At 39.5% G+C, this 23,286-nt stretch overlaps 1 protein-coding gene across 3 annotated transcripts; it reads left to right on the top strand.

The window, feature by feature from the left end:
* Positions 1–233: 233 nt before the first annotated feature.
* On the top strand, positions 234–16,254 carry LOC121646222 (vascular endothelial zinc finger 1-like). 3 transcript variants are annotated; one of them, XM_041995119.1, is made up of 7 exons: positions 234–381; positions 4,632–5,380; positions 5,500–5,569; positions 8,125–8,293; positions 10,779–10,820; positions 11,303–11,368; positions 11,552–16,254. In XM_041995119.1, exons 1-7 carry the CDS (start codon positions 349–351, stop codon positions 11,917–11,919), a joined length of 1,497 nt encoding a protein of 498 aa, XP_041851053.1. In that variant the 5' UTR covers positions 234–348; the 3' UTR covers positions 11,920–16,254. The 3 variants fall into 3 exon arrangements, with proteins under 3 accessions (XP_041851053.1, XP_041851054.1, XP_041851055.1); XM_041995120.1 differs by lacking the exon at positions 11,303–11,368 and having other exon boundaries at positions 235–381; XM_041995121.1 differs by lacking the exons at positions 10,779–10,820; positions 11,303–11,368 and having other exon boundaries at positions 236–381.
* Positions 16,255–23,286: the final 7,032 nt, after the last annotated feature.

Raw genomic sequence — 23,286 nt, 5'->3', positions numbered from 1 at the left:
ACAACGCTATTTATATTTTAGACAATTTCAAAAAATGTTTAATTAATCTAATTTTCTTGCTATTTTCATTCTTTTTTATCTCTTTATTTTTAGCTTTACGTGGACATGGCTGTTGAGGAGCATAAAAAATTTGAGTAAAGACAAGTTTATACTGCTAACATCGAATGCGTAAAGATAAAAAAAAATATTTATTTATTTAAAAAAAAAACTCATTTCTGGATTCTGAAGTACTGAAATGCGGCTTAAGTTCAGCGCCAGTGTTACAGGAAGTTGTGGCTGCCATGTTTAGCTGCTTTGTTGTAGATCCCTCGTAGTGGGCTTCCTGCAGATTTTAGCTCAAGTGTTGCAATGGATCCGAGCTGGAGTACGTTTATATTCCAAGTAAGTGGCGCAAAAAGCGATAGTCATGGAGATCGTCTTAATGTTTTTGATAAGCTTTAAGTCTCACCAACCATATATGTTGTATCACTTTTGGACACAGCCAAGCAAAACAAAGGTGTTAGCGATAACCTGCTAAGTAGCTGCGCTGTTTGGGTCCCCTTAGCAAACGGCTAACGCGCTTTGTTGAACTAAAGACTTTTGTCTTTATCTACTTGGCTCTCTTTTTGGCGTCGACTAAATTATCTGAGCCTTGAGTAACATGGTAATCTTGGGATTGTTTTTCCGGGTACAAAATTTATTTAGATTCCCCACTTCACTGCTGATTGTTCACGTTAGCAAAATTATCATTAAAAGCTTTGGCTATTACTTGCAGAAATGCTAAGCTAATTGGCTAAAGAGTTAGCCAAATATGACATATTCTTAAAGCACTATATCAGTTGTAGCAACATTATAGTTAACTAAAACACGTACGTGTAGATTTATTGTGATTCGCGAAAAGAAATACAATGATGAAGCAGGACAGATGTAAGTCTTTCAGGTTCTTTAGCGGTCCTTTTAGAGAGAAGTTAGCAAAGTAAATGGGATGGAAGCCATCGAACTTTTCTAGTACCTCTGATGTGCAGCTACTGACCAGACATGATTTTTAATGATCCTTTGGTTTTACATCGTATTGTTTAATGGGACTGTATTGTCTTTATGGGACCAACGTATACATTAGATGGCCGCAGAAAAGTTTAAGGAAATGAGCAACAATCCAGCATGTGTGGAGAAGTTTAGCAATCTGTTCAAGGCACTTAAATGGCTGGTAAACTTAATTTACTGCTACTTAAATACAGATAATCAGTTTGTAGCTTCCAAAATTGGTACAACTCTGGTAAAATGTATGGGATCATTACACCTAGAGGGTTTGTATTTTTTTTTCTTTATAGCATTTTCTTTTTTTATGACAAGCTGTTTTATTGGATAGCAGCTGCATTCAGTTTTTTTAACATACCCCCAAAATCAACATATTTTTCCTTTTTTAATTTTTTTAAATTTAATTTTTATTTATTTATTTATTGTGGATAAAAGTAGAAGAACAAAAAAAGGAGGGAGGGGGGCACTAAAATCACCATGTTTGTTTGTACGTGATGGGTGTTAGGGTAAAGGGTTGTTCAGTAAGAACAAATCTGTAATGTTGTGGAGCAGGAACATTGCAGTTTGTTTCAGTACAGGTCTGATAAATTATATATGGATGGCTGCCTGAACAAAACAAGCACATTTCCTCAATCATTGAAGATATGGACTTGCATGTTAGCTGAAGGACCAGGGCATGTGGAAGCCAGCGACTACAGTAAATGCATATTGAACATTTTCTTGTTCCATTTTTTTGGGGGGGGGGGTTGGTGGTCCTGTGGTCATTTTTCAGGTTGACGCAAAGATGCAACATCTTTAACTCAGAGAGTCAGATAAAAACTCAAACCACACTTTTTGTATTTATTTGTTGATTGGTTGGACGGTAGATGTTTCTCCTGAGTTAATCTCTCATCTCATAACCTAATCTGCTCCAACGCAGGTTAAGGTAAGACGTAAGCCATCTCTGTGAGGCTAAAAATTCAGGGCTCAACCAGAAGTTATCTCACTAAGCTACTTAATCCTGCTTTGTAGTTCAGGACCCAGAATCCAGTGGGCAGTAAACGGCCTGCTCTGTTTAACCCTCATGCCCTGCTAGGAAAGTTTGAGCATTTACTGAGATCATTTTAGCTTTGATTGTTCCTGAGACACGATATTTTGGGACAACTTGTGTTTTTTTAATGAATTGTGAAATTATTGAGTTTTATCTATATCCACAGTATTTTGACTGGTATTTTTGTTAACACCATTTTCAAAAAGATCCAACTAGTATGATGAAACCTGGCGTCTAGATTGTTCAATTTAATTGTGATTAATTAAATCAAGATATGATTAAAAAAAAGAACCTTTTCCTGGGGAAAAAAGAAAATATTTCAGTATTTTATTGCAGTTTAAAGTCCAAGTTACAGATCAAAGTTACAGATGAGCTAGTTTACAGTCACAACGTATGCAGCGCATGAGGGTTAAAATTAAGCATCAGTCAAAGGTTTGGACACATTTACTCATTCAGGACGAATAGGGAGATGTGTCCAAACTTTAGTCTGGTACTGTATTATCTAATGTAATGAATGAACAAAAAATACTTTACAATTTCCCTCAAGGGATAAATAATGTTGTACATGGTGGTTGATTTTGTTTTTTCCTGCCTATTGATAATTGAGTTAAATTAGTAATATAAAATATAATAAAATAATGTAACAATGTCGTTGGTGATGGACAACAAATCAGATTGTTAAACATGTTTAATTGTATTGTTTTTTTAGTGTGTGTTTAAAAAGTAAATGATTTAAATTTAGTGTATTGCAGGCGTTTGTAAAATAAAGGTACCTCATTAGGAATAAAAAGACTTATTTCTAAAAATAAGTTAATGTAACAAAACGTATGTAATGTGATACATTATATCATGTTACGTATATTTTAACAGTGTATTTTTTAGAAATAACCATATATTATCGGCACAACATCCGTATCGGCCAGTCGGCTTCAAAATAAAATATCCATACACAATCCAAGTCTGTTTTAAGTGGGAAAGGATGCACATATCTTACTCGTTTTATATATCGATTATATTGGCCAAAAATCCAATATCATGCATCCCTAATAATATAATATGATAACGTAAAAAATGAATATTTATAAGTAAACAAATGCTGACACAAAGTGGGCAGAGAGTATTTTCATTGGTATAATCCAGTCTGAGAGGTGTTTCTTTGGTTGTGTTTGTCATTGCTACAGAGCACATGGCATTTATCTCTTAAAAGAAACCATGTTTTTTCTGACCACAAACACGGGTCCACGGTGAAGGTCTGTCCACGTTACCTTTGAGCCCAGAGAAGTCAACGCCAACTCATGAAAAAAACATTTCTAAGAGCTAAACCTTTTTGATCTGTGAATGTAACTTTATATTCTGCTACTTGACAAGGATTTCCCAAAGTAGTAGCTGTTGAAGAGTGATAGTTCATGACGTCATGCCCTCTGAAGGATCGTGGATCATAGCGGTCTCTCTTGGGCTTGTAGCCTTGCTATGTAAGCACTGAAAACGTGTCCAAATTCCTTCACTCGTTTAATGATATCTGCTGGAACAGTAAAGAATGTTTCATGCAACTCAGTTTATTTATATCAGTCCAAAGTAAACAAGTTCAGTTATAGTCCCATTAGAAGTAGACTGAATCAGATGGATAGTACGGACTAAACGGGTCTGATAAAACTAATGGATCACGGTGAATCTCCGGCTTAATTTTCTCAAACATTTGCTGATTAAGTCTTTAAAGAGTCAGCTTTCTGTAAATATTAAAATTTTAATGCCTTTTCACTTGATTATCCTGGAAATCAAGAATACAGAAAAAGCCAAAGAACCATGGTCTGAAGCAGTTAATTAATCCTAGAGTTCCTGGATCTCGTGCTGAAGTTAGCTTCTGACTCATACGATGCAAAAAGGGCGATTCCACTGTTTATTCTAGGACTTTGACCACATTAGATCACGTCCTGATCAAAAACTACAAGACTTGCACTCTTTAAATCTAGACTGAAACATTCTATGTAACATGTAGTTTAATAAAAACACTGTTATGATTTGTGAAACATTTTATCTATTAGTGAAAATTCAAATAAGGCTCATTAAACAGGGTTTTCTGGCATCTAGACCACATTTGAACAGGTCCTGGTCAAAACTAAAAGACTGAAGATGTTTAAATCTGGGTGGAAATATTCTACACAGCGTGTATGGTCATTACAACATAGTTTCTGATTTTTTATCTTTTATATTTTATTAATGAAAATGCAAAATCTGGGTATTTCATTTAATTTTGTTAAAAAACAAACTCACTGCCTTCAATCTAGAAAAAAAGAACACGTTCAAAAGGTGGAAAATTTGCTCCCAGTTAAAGAGCTCTAAATTAATATTAATCAAAATATAAGATAATATAAAAAGATTATTAATTAATCTTCAAATTTGGACTAAAATATTTAACACAGCATGTAGCGTCTAGGTAATGTAGGTTTTAAGCAGGACCTGGTCTAATGTGGTCATCGCCCCCCAAAAAAGCTGTGGAATCACTATTTAACCATATGTTAAATCAGAAGCAATGAATATAAAGAGTATTAACCTCATTTGACCAGCTTTGTCCTTTTCTTTCCAGCAGGCCAACGAGGCGTTGCATCACCAGCATCAGGTCGCTGGGAACAGCCTTTTACCTTTGCTGAATTCTGGGACAGAACCACCTGATCAGAAACCAGTGCTGCCCATTCCCTTGGACCAGAAACCACCTGTGAGCGCTGCTGAACTTCTCAAAGACAATGTGGCCAATGCGGCCGTGGCAGGAGGAGGGACTCTGGTCGCTGTGGTCAAAAAGGAGCCCAAGTCAAAGACGCCCTTCATATGTGGTTACTGCAGCAAAGCTTTCCGAGACAGCTACCACTTGCGACGGCACGAGTCCTGCCACACCGGCATTAAGATGGTATCACGGCCTAAAAAGACACAAATGGCCCCCACCATGGTGCCGCTAATATCCACTGTAACTCGGGAGAACAATGGAAACCCTTCGTACATTACTACGGTGGCGGGCCTCCTGTCCACAGCCACGACGTCAACGTCCGCAGGCACAGGCGTCATGGCCTCCGTGCAGCACCAGCATCAGCAAAGCGTCCCTAAGAAACCGCCCAAGCCGGTGAAAAAGAATCACGGCTGTGACATGTGCGGTAAGGCCTTCAGAGACGTGTATCACCTCAACCGCCACAAACTGTCCCACTCAGACGAGAAGCCATTTGAGTGTCCCATCTGCCACCAGAGGTTCAAGAGGAAGGATCGCATGACGTACCACGTCCGCTCCCACGACGGAGGAGTTCACAAGCCTTACATCTGCTCCGTCTGTGGGAAGGGCTTCTCCAGGTATGTGGAGTTATTACTTTAAGGAATTAAAAAAAATTGAACCCCAGAACCTCCCTGCCTCTAAAATGATTAATATATCCTCCATAATCTATCCCTCTTGTCTTCACCTCACCCTGCAGACCTGATCACCTAAGCTGTCACGTCAAGCATGTCCACTCCTCAGAGAGGCCGTTCAAGTGCCAAGTAACGGTAAGTGTGAGAAGAGCTCCTCCGATCCACAAACTATGTCCTTGTTCGCTCTAACTAGAACAAATCTACTAAGATCTAAGCCGCTTCGCACAGGCTGGTTCTGTGGTTGCTACGAAGGTTACATCCATCCTTACGGTGATTTCTCAGTGCAGAGCTCTCCTCAGTGCAAATGAGTGTTAATCTCTTCATCGCAAGAATTGTGAAATAGATGCAGGACAGAAGATCTTTTCACACACTAGGAAGCACCGATCCTAACATGTAGCACACCAAAACCACAGAGAGAAACTCAGCTAAAAGACTACCAAGCGTTGGCATCCAAACAAAACAATTAAAGCCCCAAGCAACTATGAGAATGTAAGAAAAACATGAGACCAGAACAAACAAGGTTTCGTATAAAAGCAGAGAATCTGCTGATTACAAAGATGTCTGTCTCGTCACTGTAGTACTACAACTCTGAGCGAGCAGCCAGAACCATAAACCATGTCTTACTTTTGCTGTTTTATGGTTAAAAGTTTTAATCCAGCTCTAAAAACTTTTTTTTTTTTTTTTTTTATGACTCTGCCTTCATTTGAACATTTAAACATGAGTGTCCTGTTAGTTTCCATGGAGATGAAGGAGGTTTTATAGTGAAGTATTCACTCTATCTCGGGCTTCACTTCTTTCTGAATCCCCGTCTTTCTAAGGTGAACGTGGGAGCTATCCCTCTGTTCTCCTGACTCTGACCATTGATAGAGGTGTCCATCAGCTGATGGCTTCCTGAGATATTTACCTGCGTAGCACCTCTTTTAAAACACCTGGAAAACTGCTCACTTGGTTTCTGGTTCACTTTTTTAGCTTCTGTTTTGCACTGTCTCATCAGACATTACTAATACCTAAATCAAATCAAATTTTATTTATATAGCACTTTTCATACCAAAGAGCAACACAAAGTGCTTTACAGAACAACAATGATTAAATATCAAATTAAAACAATTTTAACATAAAAAAAAATAAAAATAAGCCTTAATATACTCAAGCATATAAACTAACCACACACCTAATCGTTCATTATCATGCACACAGATACAGCACACAAAAGGCCCATACCCACCCTAAAACTGTTTTACAAACAAACTCCCGTCTCTAGATTTAAGCTTGATGCTGCTGTGAGGAATCCACAGGAAATCAACAGGAGTGGATTAAATCCTGGATGAACTGAGCTTTGAACTGGTGAACTGGATCTCACTTAAAGTAATGTGGTTTCTTTTAGGAGGAGATAATCATTTACATTTTCTGCTGTGTTCCAGGTGAATTTACTCTGGCAGTAGCACACATCTTGATTCTGAAACTTCTGTAGTAATCTCACATGTCACAGCTTGCTGAAAACAAGATTATACATGAGAAATACCATTTTGACTTCTACGTTTGAACCTCAATTGTTTGTCGCTTCATTTATCACAGAAACGTACAAAATCTAAACATCGGCTTGCACGGCCTAAATATTTCTAAAGAATGGAAATGAACGGGTGGATTAAAGTGATAGAGAACACGCAAACAACATGAGAGAAGCCAGTAAAAAGAGCTATATGATGAGAAAAATAGAACTATCTGCATCTTTTACTTTGCATCACAACTGTTTACAAGTAGCAGCCGGTGCAGATAACGTCTGTTCTCCTGGTGCAACTCCTGCACCCGGCTTTACAGCCTCTGCTGCAGGGTCTCCACACCTGCTGCTGCCTGCTTTCAGGAGTCTGCTGCACCGTTGTATTGTGTTGCAGTTCACCTTGTTCCACCTGCTTTACTGGTCGTTTTCCCTCCATAAACTCTGCTTGAAGTTCCCTTGGCTGCGGCTACAGATTCCTTCTTTGAGCCGTTTGGTTGCTGGTGTACTTCTTAATGTGGACATGTATTTGTCCAGCATGTTGTAAACTACATCAGCCTGCGTCTGAAATGGGTAGAAATGACCACATTTCCTCCATCTTTACATACTAAATATTAAAACTAACTTGAATAAAAATTCAGTTTTAGGAAAGCTCAGCAACCAGTGAGGTTTATTTAAGTTCGTACATATACACATTTCAGAATGACTGGCTCATCGTTCTAGTGTTAAATCAGTTCAGCATCTGCATTTCTTGAGCCAGCAAAGTAAAATAAAATGCATCTAAATTAAAAACATATTTGCTACCTTTTAAGCGAATGTCAGAACCCTGAAGGTGTTCCTGAGCTCAGGTGTGGTGCTGATAAACTCAACTCCTCCATTACTCGTCACTGATCTCTCTGCTCCTAGCAACACTACATGCATACAGAAGCTTTCATTTTTAAGTTGGTGGTAAAAACAAAAATCCCTGTTCTTTGAGTTAACTTTTTCTTCTGCAGTTCCAGCCCTCTGCCAGCAGGGGGTGCTGCAGCCCACTTTAGCAATCCCCTACCGCCACTACTCTGGCGCCTATTTTATGTAATGAAAAAGTGTGATGTTTACATGTTTAGGGAAGGGTTTTGTGCATGAATTATAGAGACTTTGACAAAAAGCTAAGTTCAGGACAACTCTCCAGTCATTCTCTGCTTGTCTGTCTCAGGCTTGTACCTCTGCCTTCGCTACCAAAGACCGCCTGCGCTCCCACATGATCAGGCATGAGGGCAAAGTGACCTGCAACATCTGCGGCAAAATGCTAAGCGCTGCCTACATCACAAGTCACCTCAAGACGCATGGCCAGGCCAGCTTCAGCAACCCCTGTAACAATAAAGGTACGTCACATGGGACATTTTCTCTCTCATTAAGGAACTTGAGATTTTTTTTTCTTTTCAGTTTGATTCAGTTTTATTTGTAAAGCAGCAATTCCCAACAAAGACATCTCAGGGCACTTCAAAGACAAATCAATTCAAGCCAATTAATTGTGATCCAATCAGTATTCATACAAGCCACTTCATAAAGTTGGCTTGTATGAATTGAAAGACCCAGATTTACTGCCTCCTTGTTGAAACCGAGCTGAGTTGCTACAGCAACTAGAGCTGTCATATATTTCTCACACCAATATTTCATAAGTCGATGTGCATGTGCTCAATGTTGAAATTTAGCTTAGCCATTGAAAATAAAATGGCAAAACCTGCTTTCTTGGCCCTGCATATCCCACATCACTCCGGCTCTCTTCTGTCTGGCCCATCAGCAGTAGTTTGAGGGCCTTCCTTAGGCTTTAATACAGCATGGACCTCAGAAGGCTGCAACAGGCTCCCTGCAGTAAAACCATTCTCCAAACAACTGCACCCTGAGCATCCATTTCATCCCTGAGCAGGGGTCTCTGTCCTGTGACCCCTTAAAACCTTTATCTGAACTGACTCCAGCCTCCTGTGGTGGAAGCATAAGGCTTCGGATTGGTTCACCTTCATTGTTCCCTTTTAAATAAACAATTGATGGACTGAAATTGTTACGAGTTTGGATAAAGAGCAGCATTTTCCCTGAAACGTGGCAGCTGTTTGTTGTGTAAAATATTAGCAGATTCGGGCTAACTTCAGGCTGTGGTTTGTTTTCCAGCTGATGGCTCACAGCTGTAGTAACATTATATTCCTGAGCACTCCAGCAAAATGTGAACTAGTATGTTCCAATAAATTCATGGTGTTTCTATTAAAACAATCGGTGAACGTGACCCACAATAAAGAACACAGGTCAGGATACGTTATGTATGTTAGACATAAACATTTCTTACTGACAGAGGGAGCAACTAAACCTAAATCATAGAAATACTGATTCAAAATAAAGTTTGAAACCAACCTGCTGCAGGCTGAAGGGTTATAAATATTCACTAAAATCTCTAAAACACACCTTTTTATAAGATTAGATTCTCTTTTTTTATGGATGTATTATAGCTTAGCATAAAAAAGTAGAGGAATCTGTATTGATTATTTTTCTCCTTCAATAATCCAGCTGGCGTTGTCTTATTCATGGTTGGAAACCATGATTTACACACCTGTACAACAAGGTATAAGGATCGTGCCTCTGTGTGGGCAGTGTCCCCTCAAAATGTTCCAGAAATCACCTGCAACGTTTTCCTGCTGGTATTCACTCTTGTTTTGAGTTTCTTGGTGGATTTAATGATTGATCCTTCCCACAGTAAGGAGGAAACACATACTGGCCATTATTATTCTTCATTTATTTTCCACTGTCATGGACCTCAGTAGTGTAGAAGATCCATACGCAGCCACAACATCTTGGCACCTCCTCCTCATACTGGCCACCAGTCCGGTCACGTTTAGCTGTGGGAGGGCATCTCATCCCTCTACCAGGAGTCTTTGAAGGTCAACCAGTGTAGTTGTGGTGGTCACTCTGTCATAGGGATCAGCAGCTCCAGACCTCTTAGGCCCCTGTCCTTCAGGTTTTAGGTGCTTCCGTGCTGCATCTAAAGACACTGGCTTAGGTCTGGAGCTGGTTATCCCTGCTCTAGCATGTGCAGCTGATCCCGCAATGGTTCAGGTGGGTTGAGGTCACAGAAGGTCATTTCATCCTGTTCATTTTCTACGTTCTGGAGGTAGTCTGAGATGATCCCGGCTCTGTGGGGGAGAGCGTTGTCATCCTGGAGGTTGGAGTTAGGTAGGGCCTAATGAAATCCGTCTGAATTTTTACCAGATTGTGGGTCTAAAACATTTCAACAGGAAAATATCCTTTTTATTATTAAGACTTTTTTATTTTTTGCTCTAGAGGTCTTCATTGGACAGTTGCTTGACAGGATCGGAGACAGGAGGTGACCTGTAGTAAAGGGCCTCCGGCTGCATGCAGCAGCTGTAGCGTCTGTATTTGAGAGAACTGCTCAACCAGCCATAAACATTTTTTTATCTGTTCATGTGTATTTTTTAACAACCGTCTCTGATATCGGTAGTTTTGTCAACCACCGATTCCCAGTCGTATATTGGGACCGGTTCACCAACAAGGCAAAGTTACAGGGGATTTGGTACATTCTTCAGGGCACTGCCAACATGTTTAACTGTTTTACTCATTCCAACCACATAATACGCCACCAAAGTTTATTTTGCTTCTTGTTTCATGAAGAATAGAAAAGCCTTGTGTGAACTAAACCCGCATCAGTCTTACTGGGGGAATGAGCTGGTATGGAGTTCTGAGTTTGCTTAGTGACGTTTCTGGCCTCAGTAGAAATGGTGCAGCCCTGTTAAAGTGTACTCCAACATGACGGTGCTGCTGCCTTGTGCTTATGTAACCACATGTGTCTGTATTTCTGAATAGGCATAAGTGACTGGCAGTGGAACCACTCAGGGCCACAAAAAGGTAATCCCGTAGCGAGTAGCACAAACCTGTAGAAACTTGATTTATACTCTGGAAAAAAGAAGTGGCCAGTTTTTTTTTTTTTTTTTTGTTTTTATTTTTTTCCCATCTTGTGTAACATTAAGCGAAGGTTAAATTTCATGAAGCAGGATCAGTAGATTATACAATGAAACCACAAACTGGGCCGTCATATTTAGGCTAGATGCACACTACCTTGTTTTTCTATCACAACTGTCATTCTTGTCTTTTTCCTTCACCAGACTGACCGCTTGGTTTGTTCAGATACTAACTCTATCAGCTGTTTACTCAGAGATCGATGTTTTGCTGTTGAGTCTAAACCCAACTGCGTAGTGTGCATCCAGCCTTCAGAACAAACAGAATCGAAGATGTCCTTTAATAAAAATGTTCTGGTTTAAAATGAAAGTTTTGAATTAGACCATCAGCAGGTTAGTCTATTGATCCTGCTTTTTGAATTTACCCCTCAGGTGAGTTGACGGTAGGAGAGATTTTAAATAACTCCTTCCAAGTCCTAATTGACAACTCGCACAAAGGTACGTTTCCTTAAAAATATTCCCACAGTAATCACCATGAATGAATGATACTTTGACATTTTTTGTCACCCGACTACACAGCGAGAAGCTCAGGAGGCTGTTGGCTTTCCTTGTGTCGGAGCGGAATAACTTTTCTTCGCTTCCACACATTTGCTTTTGCTTTTCTGGTTTCTTTTAACACAGATGCCAATAACGTTCACAACAACTCCACCACGACGACGTCGGCCACGGACTCCGCCGCCATCACCTCGGCCCTGAACCGCAGCGTCAACGCCGGCAACGCCGTCACCATCACCGCTCAGATGAACATCGCCACCAGCACGGTCAACATCACAGCGCCGGTCAACCTGCAGCACCCCGTCACCATCACCGGCCCCGTGAACCTGGCCTCTGTCAACATCCCCACAACGGCACACATGAACATCGCCCACCCGGTAGCTATCAGCACCCCCATGCCCATGAACATCACCGGGCCGCTCAACATCGCCATGAGGCCAATGGAAAGCATGCCTTTTCTATCGCAGGTTCTGCCATCCCCCCCCCCCTGGTAGAGCTTCACTCGCTCATGCAGCAGCTTGGAATGTTTTAACTGCCTAAAATCAGATTAAATGTTACTGAAATGTTCCAAAAGATGCACACGATTAGCCAAAGTTGCTCCTATCTGCAGTTATGGTTCTCTTATTCATCAGTGTTTATTCTGAGATTATTGTGTGGACAAAAGAAATCACTCAATTAAATCTTTATACTGTTTTAAACCACTTTAAACTTAATCCTGACACATTCAACACCCCATTGTTTGAAAAATCTTGTCACAAACGTGTATTTTAATCCAAGGTTGTATTCTTTTTTGCAAAGAACGTGATTCAACGATAGGAATCAGACTGCTGTCCAGTTTATCCTAAAGGATAATAACAGTCTGGAGTCTGTGTTAGCCAATCAGACATCTCCTGCTACCTGAACGCAACATCTATCGATGGATGATCACATCCACATGAGAATTAGTTTAATTTTGTTTACACATCTCTTTCTGATGCCACCAACTCCATATAGCTTTGCCTGGTTTCTACAGAACCATCACTGCATGTTTGGACACCTTTCACCTTCCGTACAGCTTTACTGAGCTTCTCTCTGTCGGTGTTTCACTGCTGGTTAAAAATCAAACATATTTGCAGGTTAGTTTGAATGAGTGATGGATGGGAAATCTATTAAAACATAATTTCCCTCCTCAGAAAGCTGGTCGGATGAAAATTCCTCCAGGAAAACCAGTTTTAAGTTAAGTAAATAAAATGTGTAATCATGTGAAAAGGCAGTTTGAACATTTGCAGCTGCTGCATGTTCGGATTTTCTTTCTATTTATCCTGATTAGAGCTTTTACAAACTTACGTAGTGTATTGTACCTTAACAGATAGTTGAGATTGAGCCAACTCGTTGCAACAGTGTTCAGACACAAATGCCGTAGGAACTTGAACCTTAGTAAAGCCTTTTATTTTGTTTCTACTGAATTCTTGTTATTTCTATTTTGCAACTGAGGGACACTAAAAGTCTCACAGATCGGTTGAGATGTGAGAGCCTTTTCTAATGTAGGCACTGTGTAACAGCTCCAGGAATGGAAACCAGTAGTTGGGAGTTGTTCCTACTTAAAGTTTTCCCCATTTGTTATTTTGCTGGACGTATCAGTATTGATTAGCTGGTGGATTTTGATGCCTTTTTTCGTTTTAAAGAAGCTTCCATTCTGAGGGAGGCTTGTTCCATCGACTCCCTCCCATTTGCGTGTGTGAAAGCTGCTGGATTCCAGTCACTGCTGGATATGCCGCAGACGTTTGTATGTATTTCTATCCGGACATGACTGGAGGAGGTGTAACCAAAAGAAAATGCCTCCTCCTGAAAGCGTGTCCTGTAGGTTTTTCTTTTTAAAATGTTTTAGATTTTAGGCGTCATGGCTGACGAGTTTGTAACTGCACAGGTCGGAGACCTCCACAGTTTGACATAGGAGTGGTCTTAAATATAACTTCTGTGGTTTGTAAGGTTGTTAAAATCCTATCACTGTCAGTTAGACTCAGGAAGGTTACTGAGAATAGTCTTTTAAAAAGATGTTGAACATTATTATTATTATTTTTTTATTTTTCTTTGTAAATATGAAACACTATTTTATTGCCTTTACCTACGGGAGAGCACACTTCTCCTTGCTTACCACAGGCTAGCAATGCAAGAACTTCATCAGCATTAATGTGGCCATCCATCCTGCAGAGGAAAAACAAGCAGACAAAAAAACAGGCCAGTCTCACTTTCGTTTTCTCATCGGTCACATAAAAAAAGGCCAAAAAAGCAACGATTTGATCCAGCAGGTGTTATCTGTGATGCTACACCTTTAGTTCTGAGCTCACGCCTGTCAGGACGGTAAAGTTACTGTCACGTAATGGAAAGTTTCTTCAGAGAAACTTCAATTATGTCAGATTATGTTTTTTTTTTTTTTTTTTTTTTTCCTTAGATGGGCTTTTTATCTCTGCTGCAAGATTGTGACTGTGATCACAAACGACACGCCTCCACAGACACACCCCGAGTTTACCTGAAAACGCAGGAAGCTTAGAGGAAGCCGATGCATTTCAGTACATTGTGAAATCATTGTTGAGAGAATTTCCAGCCCAAAGTAAAATTTTTTGTTTTTGTTTGCAGCTGAAAATTGTGTTTTTACTTACAGATATCCCTCAAGTAACAGTTGACAGAGTCCACGGAGTGCCTTGCAAAAGTATTCAACCACTTTTCACCTTTTTTTATTCACTTGTTTTATCACCTTGGAAGCAATAACTCGGTTTGCTGCGTCTAAACCAGGGGTGTCAAACTCAAGTTGACCTAAAGTGGGCCAAACCAGTAATATAACAGCATAATCATCAAGAAATAATAGAAGCTCCATATTTTTTCCTTTTATTTTAGTGCAAAGAAATGCAAGTACATTATAATCATGTTTACATTTAACGAGCTATACTTTTAAGTACGGTTCCAAGAATATTTTTATCATTTACACTCGAATTACACGTTAAAGATCACAATGAAGCTACAGAATCACAAAATATTTAATGATGTGTATCTGGAACTGAAAAATACAGAATTTCACATTATGATTAGAGTAACTATCTAGAAGTAATTTTAGAGGTACATACCTGCACATGTCCATGTCTGTGTAGTAGTCCTGACCAGCTGAACTATAAGAAAGAGATGAAAAAGTTGCTTTTGATTTAAACATAAAAACCTCATGTGGACAAATTAGAAATTAAAGTTACTTTTATTAGAAATTTGCTGTTCAGATTGGATTTTGTGGCGGGCCGGTTTGGTCCTTGGCCTTATGTTTGACATCCCTGATCCTGATCTAGACACAGAATTTTTGCCCATTTGTAAAGACAGATGTTCTGCCGCAGTATTTCATGTTTAACTGAAACCTGGGAAAAAGTGAACATTTCCCTGTTAAACTGCTGGAGGTTGGCTTTAGGATGCTTCGGGTCTCTGCCTCGGCTACGGTGCAGGACGCCTTTAAAGTAGAATTTCCTGCAAAGATTTCCTCGTGTCTAGCATAATTTCCCTCATCCTGCGGATGGGAAACGTGCCAACAGCCTGATGCCTTCACGGTGGAGATCTCCTCACGATGAGCTGTTGGGTTTGATCAAGAAGTTAAAATGTCAGTTATATTTCTATGCATCAAAATAGAAAAACTGAATACTTCTGCAAGGTACTGCAAGATGTGCATCTATTCCAGTCGAGCAAAAGGACAATGTGCAGGTAACGGGGTGAACGTGTCAACGAGTCTTTGAGATCTCAGCCTCAGCAGTTCCTGCACCAGAGTTGAATTTTATGTATCTGTACTTGTTTTTTTTATATATATAACTGAGGGCCCATCTTCAGTTCAGACACTCGAAGCACTTGCAGATAACTGTAGGCTGTGGACACTACAGCAGAGCGGTACTTAACAGCGGGCATTTCAGTGTGATGGACCGAGACGATGAATGCTGTAACTTCTATAGTTCACCTGGCACATCTGTGTTTCTTCAGCCCGCACCCCAACATCGGTTATGAAATCTTAGGAAACGTATTTCTTATGTTTTTATTTTTTTCTTGTAGAGGATCCAGTGTATCATTTTTAGAAGGCCAGAGACTTTTCATCCAAAAACAGAACACTAAAACAAGACGGTGGTGGTGTCATTGGTCCTCGTCTGGGGGCTGTAAACAAGTGTGCCTGAAACACTTTGCAAGGCGCTTCCACGTGACGCTGCTGCTTCTTGTAGATGAGCCAGTCAGGGAAAAGTCTGGTGAAGGAAGCCTTCATCTGTCAGGCGAGAGCACAGGTGTGGCAACCGGTCTTAGCAGCTTTGTTTTCAAAAGCTAGTGATTTACATGTTTTCTACTTTAAGAACAACATTGAAACTATTTGTTTGACCTTTTTATTTGAGCAAGCTCTTGTAATGTGTTTTGTTTTTTGTTTTTTACCACAAGGTATCTTTTTAATTTGACTCCAACCAAATGTGAAAAAGAAAGCATTTGTTTGGCCAAATAATGATTTAAATAAAACTTCCTGCTGTGTGAAGTTTGTATGATGAATTTGGCAGATGTGAAGGCAAATGAATGTATATCTTTGTACAAACCATTTAGTTCAGAGGACATGTTATTGTCACACATGCAAGACTAAAATAGCCTTTTTATAAACCTTTTTGTATTAGAACATTAACAATGGTAATTTTTGTACATACGAAGGTTAGGCTTTCTGATTAGCAGAAAGGTAAAACATTCCTACATTTTTTAAAAATGTATGTCTATTGAAAATGATTATGAAAACATGCGCTGTGTTTTATGTGCCTTTCATTTGGGTTTGTCAAAATAAAGGAAAACATGAAGCATGATTGTGGAGTGTCCCTGCTGAGTCCTGCAGATGCTGAAACCTCCTCGCATGTAAAACACTTCCTCAGATCGGGACAGATGCAGACCTTAAGGTTTGCTTTTCTTAACTTTGAAGGTGGTTGTTGAAGTCCCTGGTCTGCCTGGAAGTGTCCGTGGTACCTTCACTGGCTCACAGTTGGCCTGCTCTCAATGGAAGTGCCTCTGTGATTTTGCTCATCAGAGTGGTTTGTGCCAAATCATAATTTGTTAATGAGGAAAAAGATTAAACTTGGAAACTAACAGGCTGTGTGAAGTGTATTTCTTTAAAAATCAAACTGCCAAGCTGGAAAAAGTTCTGCTCAGTTTGGGTGTAATCGATGACGTTATAATTGCAGCGATCTTGTGCTGAAAAAGAAAGTATTTGGTAGATTTGGGCTAGAAGAACATGAAATCATGCAGATCTCTGACCTCTGTCCTGTTGCATGAATACAAATGACTACAGAGAGTTTCTGAGCGCCTGACACAGCAACACCGAGATCAGAAAAGCTCAAGAAACAGATTAAATATCGTGTTTTTCTAAAGAAAGCTGAGTTAATTATATTCTTGTTTGCAAAATTACCTCCAAACTAAATTTTAGTACATTTGATGCAGAGTTAGAGCCTCAGAGAAGAGAGCCCATTCAATACTGGTGCAGACTGGGATCAGTCCAGTTAAAACTGGTCTTGATCTGTATGAACGCTTGTGCAGTCTAAGTGTGGGATGAATTAGTCAATTACACGGTAATATACACAAGCTTCCTGTAACCAGGGTTAGAAGGAATTAAAGTTTTTCAAGCTTCTGAGTAAAAATAAGCTTTTTAGCTCATTTAAATTTGTCGCATTAATGAACGAAAGTTTCTGGAAGTGGGTTACGCACCAAATGTAATTTTGGAAAGAAAACTCTGCAGCTTGTTATACATGAAGTTTTTGATGGGGAATACTAACATTTTCCTTTTGATACAATATGGTCATTATATATGTTTATACTATATATATAGATACGTTGTACAATAATGTTTATACAATACGTTTATGGTCATTTTTCATCTATATCAATACCAATACTTTTTACCCCTTAAAGGACACAGTTGTATTAATATCTTTATTACAAGGGCACTATGAACATGAATACTTGGAAAAATGCTTATAAAATGATAATATTTCAGTGCGTAAATAAGATGAAAATACATATTTTAAAATGATAAAAATAATTACATTATAGTTAATTATAAATTAATTACATTTCTAGTGCTCAGAAGATGAATACGAATATTAAAGCATCATGTATCAGATATTCCAAAGAGGCTCCATAAGAAACTCAGATGCTCTCCATGTTTTCACTGCTTAAGGTGATTTTCCAGCTACTTTTATACTGATGTGTTTAGAAGAACATGGAGCAAAAAACATGAATGCAGCTATTACACTTCTATAGTATTGTGTGCATAATTATTAAGCAAGGGAGTATTTCAGTGCAGGTTTTCTAACTCCAAGCTGTATAAACTTGACAGCACACAGTTAATGTGCATTTGTGTATTAAAGGAGGACGTGGCCTTTGGAGACCAACACCCTCTATTAGGTTGCACAATGGGCCAAAAAAGATATTTAACATTATCTGAAAACTCAAAAATAATTTAAAAAAATCTTCAGAATGGTACAGGACTATATTAGGATGTGACCACAGGAGCATCAAATGTTTTGTTGCAAATCACCTAAAAGGGTTGCAGAAAAGGTGTTGAGAGAAAAATATGCATATTAACTGCCAAAGATTTGAGAAGAATCCAACATGAAGCTACCAGGAAGCCATACTCCTCCAGTACTGTCCTGTTCCAGAACGGTGACCTGCCTGGAATATCCCAAAGTACAAGGCGCTCCGTGCTCAGAGACATGGCCACGGTAAGAAAACTGAAACCCGACAACCACTGAACAAGACGCGAGTTAACACGAGCTGCTTGGTTGGCCAGTGAAGAATAATGACATGGCCGCCTTCCTCACCTGACCTATACCTGAGATTCACAGTGAAGGAAAACCGCTTCTCCGAACGGTGTGTGGGAGGCCGTGGTTGCTGCTGCACAAAGACAGACTCGTGGATGGAAGACTTTTGGAGGAAACCAGGTATCTTTTTAAAGCGATTAAACACTCCAAAATGCTGTGGAGCTTTATTTGTACTTATTTTCATGCTTGCATGCAGAAACAGAGAAATTTGTGTCCCAGAACACAAATAGATTACTCTTTGTAATTGTAAGTTCTACAAACTTCTGTGAGACTATAAGTAGAAACATACATATTCTATATTATTTGCTGTGCATATCAGATATAATAAGATTAGATCTCACTTCAGTGAATCAGGCATTCCAGAGGAAGGTCCCAGACTTTAAGTGCCATTGTCCTGCTTTCCTCTTCTTGCCCTGTAATATCTGGAGGTATGGCAGTCATATGAGTGGAGCTGCTGAACGTGCAACCACTTAACTTGACCTGTTCCCTTCCCACTCTGCTCAGCACCAATGGAAGTCATGGGATGGAGATATGACAACGATGGCATGAGTGATTGGGGATGGCATGCCTGTGCTTGTGGAAACATTTGTGATGCCACGTGAAAGTCTTTATGGAATTAAGCATGGGAGTGTATATTATGTCTGAGTGTGTCCTTTATACAGTAAGTTCAGTTTAATGTTTCGGCCATGCTGATGTAATTTAAAGAGAATCTAAATCATGCAACCAAACGGGTGAGTGAACATCATGAGATACTAATTGACATCAGTTCTAAGGTTTTTTTCTGATATCACTCGGCCCCCTTTTTCCTTCACAACTGCCTTAATTCTTGGTTTAATAGATTCAAAAGGTGTTGGAAACCTTCCTCAGAGGTTTTGCTCCATATTAACATGACAGCATCACACAGTTGCTGCAGGTTTGTCGGCTGCACCCTTGATGAGAATCTCCTGTTCCACTACATCCCAAAGCTGCTTTGTTGGATTGAGATCTGGTGACTGTGGAGGTCGTTGGAGTCCAGTGAACTCATTGTCATGCTCCAGAAAGCAGCTGATCTGAGCCTTGTGACATGGTGCTTTATCCTGCTGGAAGTAGCATTAGAAGATGCTACACTGTGGTCATAAAGGGATGGACATGGTCAGCAACAATACTCAGGTAGACTGAGGTAGTTAAACCAGGCCTACCATCTGAATGTGGAGCAGAAATGGAGACTCATCAGACCAGCAACATTTCTCCATCTTGTATTGTCCAGTTTTAATGAGTCTGTGTGAATTGTAGCCTCAGTTTCCTGTTCTTAGCTGGCAGGAGGCACCCGGTGTGGTCTTCTGCTGCTGTAGCCCATCTGCTTCAAGGTTGAATGTGTTGTGTGTTCAGAGATGCTGTTCTGCAGACCTCGGTTGGAACCAGTGCTGATTGGACTTCCTGTTGCCTTTCTATCATCTCCAACCAGTCTGCCCATTCTCCTAATGGTCCAAGCCATCATTCAGGTGCCTTTGGGCGGGGTTTTACAGCAGATGATTGACAGCTCGATCCAACAAGAAATAGCAGAGAGAAATGTGAATAGAAATTGGGGGAAAAGCTAAACCAATAAGGAAATGTTAGACAAAGATAAAGCAGCAAAAGCTACAGGGAAATAAGAGTTATAGGAAACAGTAAAAGTTGAGGGGAAGAGAAACCACAACAAGGTAACAAACACATTTGGAAAAGCAACAACGCGAAGAATATATAAAAATTCATTAATAAAAAAAACAATAAATTAAATAACATGAAAATTAGGAAATGAAAAAAACTATCAAAAGTTTATATATATATATATATATATATATATATATATATAAATGCAGTATTAAAGGATCATGCTCGTTTATTTATGTTGAGTTATTTGTATTATATGTATTTCCAAATATTTTCTTATTTATTTATTTCTCTGTCTGTTCAGTCATTTATTTTTTATTCTTTTCTAGATTTAGTCTTTTTTTAGCACTCTTATTTGTTCTATACCTATGTTAAGGGATTCTTTCTTTCTTTCTTTCTTTCTTTTTTCTTTCTTTCTTTCTTTCTTTCTTTCTTTCTTTCTTTCTTTCTTTCTTTCTTTCTTTTTTCTTTCTTTCTTTCTTTCTTTCTTTCTTTCTTTCTTTCTTTCTTTCTTTCTTTCTTTCTTTCTTTCAGTAGGGGTTTAAATAGCTTGTTGCAACTGAAAGATAATTACTAATGCAGTAATTATGGAGCTTGTACCTACTTGCTTAGTTAAATCCAGGTGGAGACTTTTTTTCTAGTAGGTACGTGTTGTATCTTAGGGACAGAAATGTTCTCCAAATGCACCCTTCTTCTGGCAGCATACACTCAGCACCTAAAAATAGTAACAGTTTAGCAGATATTTTCTAAACAGACTAGTGATGAGACGCTTTTAACAACTAGGTTCAGTAGCCCATATGGTCCAACGGTAGTTAATCATTGACGCTGAGTTCACCGAACAAGGATTTTTCAGAATTGACTCCAGCAGAGTAAGTGGGGGGAAAAGTCATTTTTTCCTGTTTTATGTTTTCATGTTTGTTTCCTCTGTATTAGCTAAGCAACTGTTGAGAAGTCAAACACATGGGTAACATTCCTACATTTTGTTAAGCCAGAGTTCAGCATATTGTTTCATTAAGTTATTTGGGGGTCACACTTAAAAAGACTTGAACTTATGACATTTAATGACAGAAGCTTCATGAAAATGGCAGAGTATATATTGCCTGGATAGAGGGTGTATTTCTTTACTGATGACACTGAATTTGTTATGGATTACTTCACAGCGAGGAATCTCACAGATCAATTTCCTTTATAAGGGAGCACCCTAATATGGTTGCCATTTGCTGTCTCTAGTAACATAGAGGGGGAGGAATCTCCATTGTTTGACTTAAGGGGACAATAACCCTTTAGACAGCGTCAACAAATTCATGGTGGCTCAGACCTGAATCTGTCCCACATATATTGTTTATATTTCAAAACTTCTCATGCATGCTCTTCTCGTGTCAGACTGGCTGCCAGTTTGGGTTGAGTTGAGTTAAATGCTGCAAATTACTGTTATTTTTATTGAGAATTTTTTATTGAAACAGTCATTAAATCAAATCTGAAAAGTTACAATTTATTGGAAGGGTGTTCACAAGTTTGCTGGTCCTCAGTTAAGCTGCTTAATCTCTACAACAGTGACGTAATCTTGCACTAAGCATTTGTTGAAAAAAGACAACACATGTGCATTACACAAGTTGTAGATTATTATTATTTATTTAATTGCATAAAACATGCTTTTGTTGCTCAACTTGAGCTGCAATTGTGTTTGTGCTCAGAGGCCAACCAAAAGCCACAGAAGAATGTTTGCTCTCAAAGTTCAGACTAACATTTTATTTGACTATTTCCAGACAGAGGGTAGACGCCAAGATGCTGGCCTCTGCATCAACAGCCAACACAAACAGAGCAAAAATATCGTTTCCTCCCAAACACACACTCACAACTCATGCTCTGCAGAGAGTTAGACTTCTGGGTATAAATTCATCTATCAGGTAAGAGATCCTGATAGAACAGACACAACCGATAGAGTCAGCAGTTCTTCCAGTAAATAATGACTGGTATGAACCATACTGCATACATTAAAGCAGTGAAGCATTTTTTACCTTATGGTTATCCTGAGTCTGTTTTTGTAAAAGGACATTTTAACCCAAACTCCAACAGTGAGAGCTAGTAAACCCTCTCCCTCTTCCAGAAAAACATGTTTATCCTCACTGCTCTGCATACATTCAGAACTGGTCAAGAAACTATGGCTGTGTCCAAATGTCCACCCTATTCCCTAACCCTAACCCCTAGTTCACTACACAGTACTGCACTATGTAGCACACGACATAGTGCACTCATTCTCTTGGCGATTCGGACACGAAGCTGCCTGTTTTTCCCTCGCCCAAGACCATGCGACTACCAGCCATCACCACGGCAACCACAACGCACATCAAGATGTCATTTCAAACCCAATCCAAAGTTGTGTGTAAATTATTATTATTTTTTTTTTTTTATTGCTTCTGCCTGCAATGCATTGTGGTCTATATTGACCCGTGACCATCGATGCTCACTACTTTTCAAGATGCATTGTGGGTAACCAAATGGCGTGACCCCTATATAGGGACTATGTAGGGAGTAGGGTACACATTTGGACACAGCCTATGACTAATTCCCAGAGCACACGCTTGTAACTACGGCAACTTGACATTACACTGTCTTCTCCAGACAGAAACAGAGGCCAGGCCCAGATGAGAGCAGCTGGCAGTAGGAAGAGCAAGTCAATGGCTGAAGAGGAAGGATCGCATCTAGGAACACGGGTGATGCAGTGGAGCAACCACTTGACACACACCCAGGTCTGATCAGCCTGTGGTGGGCCTACCTCAGAACACATGTTGATGTTGAGGTAGACAGCTTACAATGTTTCAAGGGCTCATTCCATCCTGGACCTAACATCTATACCCTGGCAGGAAGCATACTGAAGTCCAGGGATTGTAAGACCCCAGAGACAAACAAGTGTCCCAAATCAAACATCATTCATTGTGAAGATGCTCAGTGACTAACTGGAGCACAAGATTGATCAAATGTCAACTGGGTAACAATATCCACAGCCAATGAAAGTCACATGATGCATATTTATACACCTACTCTGCACAGAATTGTACACCCATAGTAAACAATATGAGTACACTTCCAGTACTAGAATCTTAGCCTAGATTTACAGATGTTTATTCCTATTAGCCAAACAACATGTTTGTTGGATTCCTATCTATATTTCCAGTGTCTGGGACATGAAATATCTCAGATCTTCAGTGCAATCTCATAAAAGGTGCATTCACACCAGCCTTTTTTATTCAAATCTAAGTCTGTTTGCTTATAAAATCTGCTTCATTTGGGGTATTTTGAATTCTGATTTGGATCATTAGCACATGTAGGACAGCAGGCGGGTCTGAATGAGCGAAATAGCTCACGGTCAGACCTGGAAAAACGTGACAAAAGTTC

This window comes from Melanotaenia boesemani, chromosome 9, assembly GCF_017639745.1.
Source record: "Melanotaenia boesemani isolate fMelBoe1 chromosome 9, fMelBoe1.pri, whole genome shotgun sequence".
Taxonomy (NCBI): Eukaryota; Metazoa; Chordata; class Actinopteri; order Atheriniformes; family Melanotaeniidae; genus Melanotaenia; species Melanotaenia boesemani.
This window is presented reverse-complemented; position numbering and strand designations above follow the sequence as displayed.

Excerpts from the sequence above, each read along its gene's own strand:
- LOC121646222 (XM_041995119.1), top strand. The coding sequence starts at position 349 with ATGGATCCGAGCTGGAGTACGTTTATATTCCAA. Across the intron at positions 5,570-8,124 it reads CGTTCAAGTGCCAAGTAACG|GCTTGTACCTCTGCCTTCGC; the intron begins GTAAGTGTGAGA and ends TGTCTGTCTCAG. Across the intron at positions 11,369-11,551 it reads AATTGACAACTCGCACAAAG|ATGCCAATAACGTTCACAAC; the intron begins GTACGTTTCCTT and ends CTTTTAACACAG.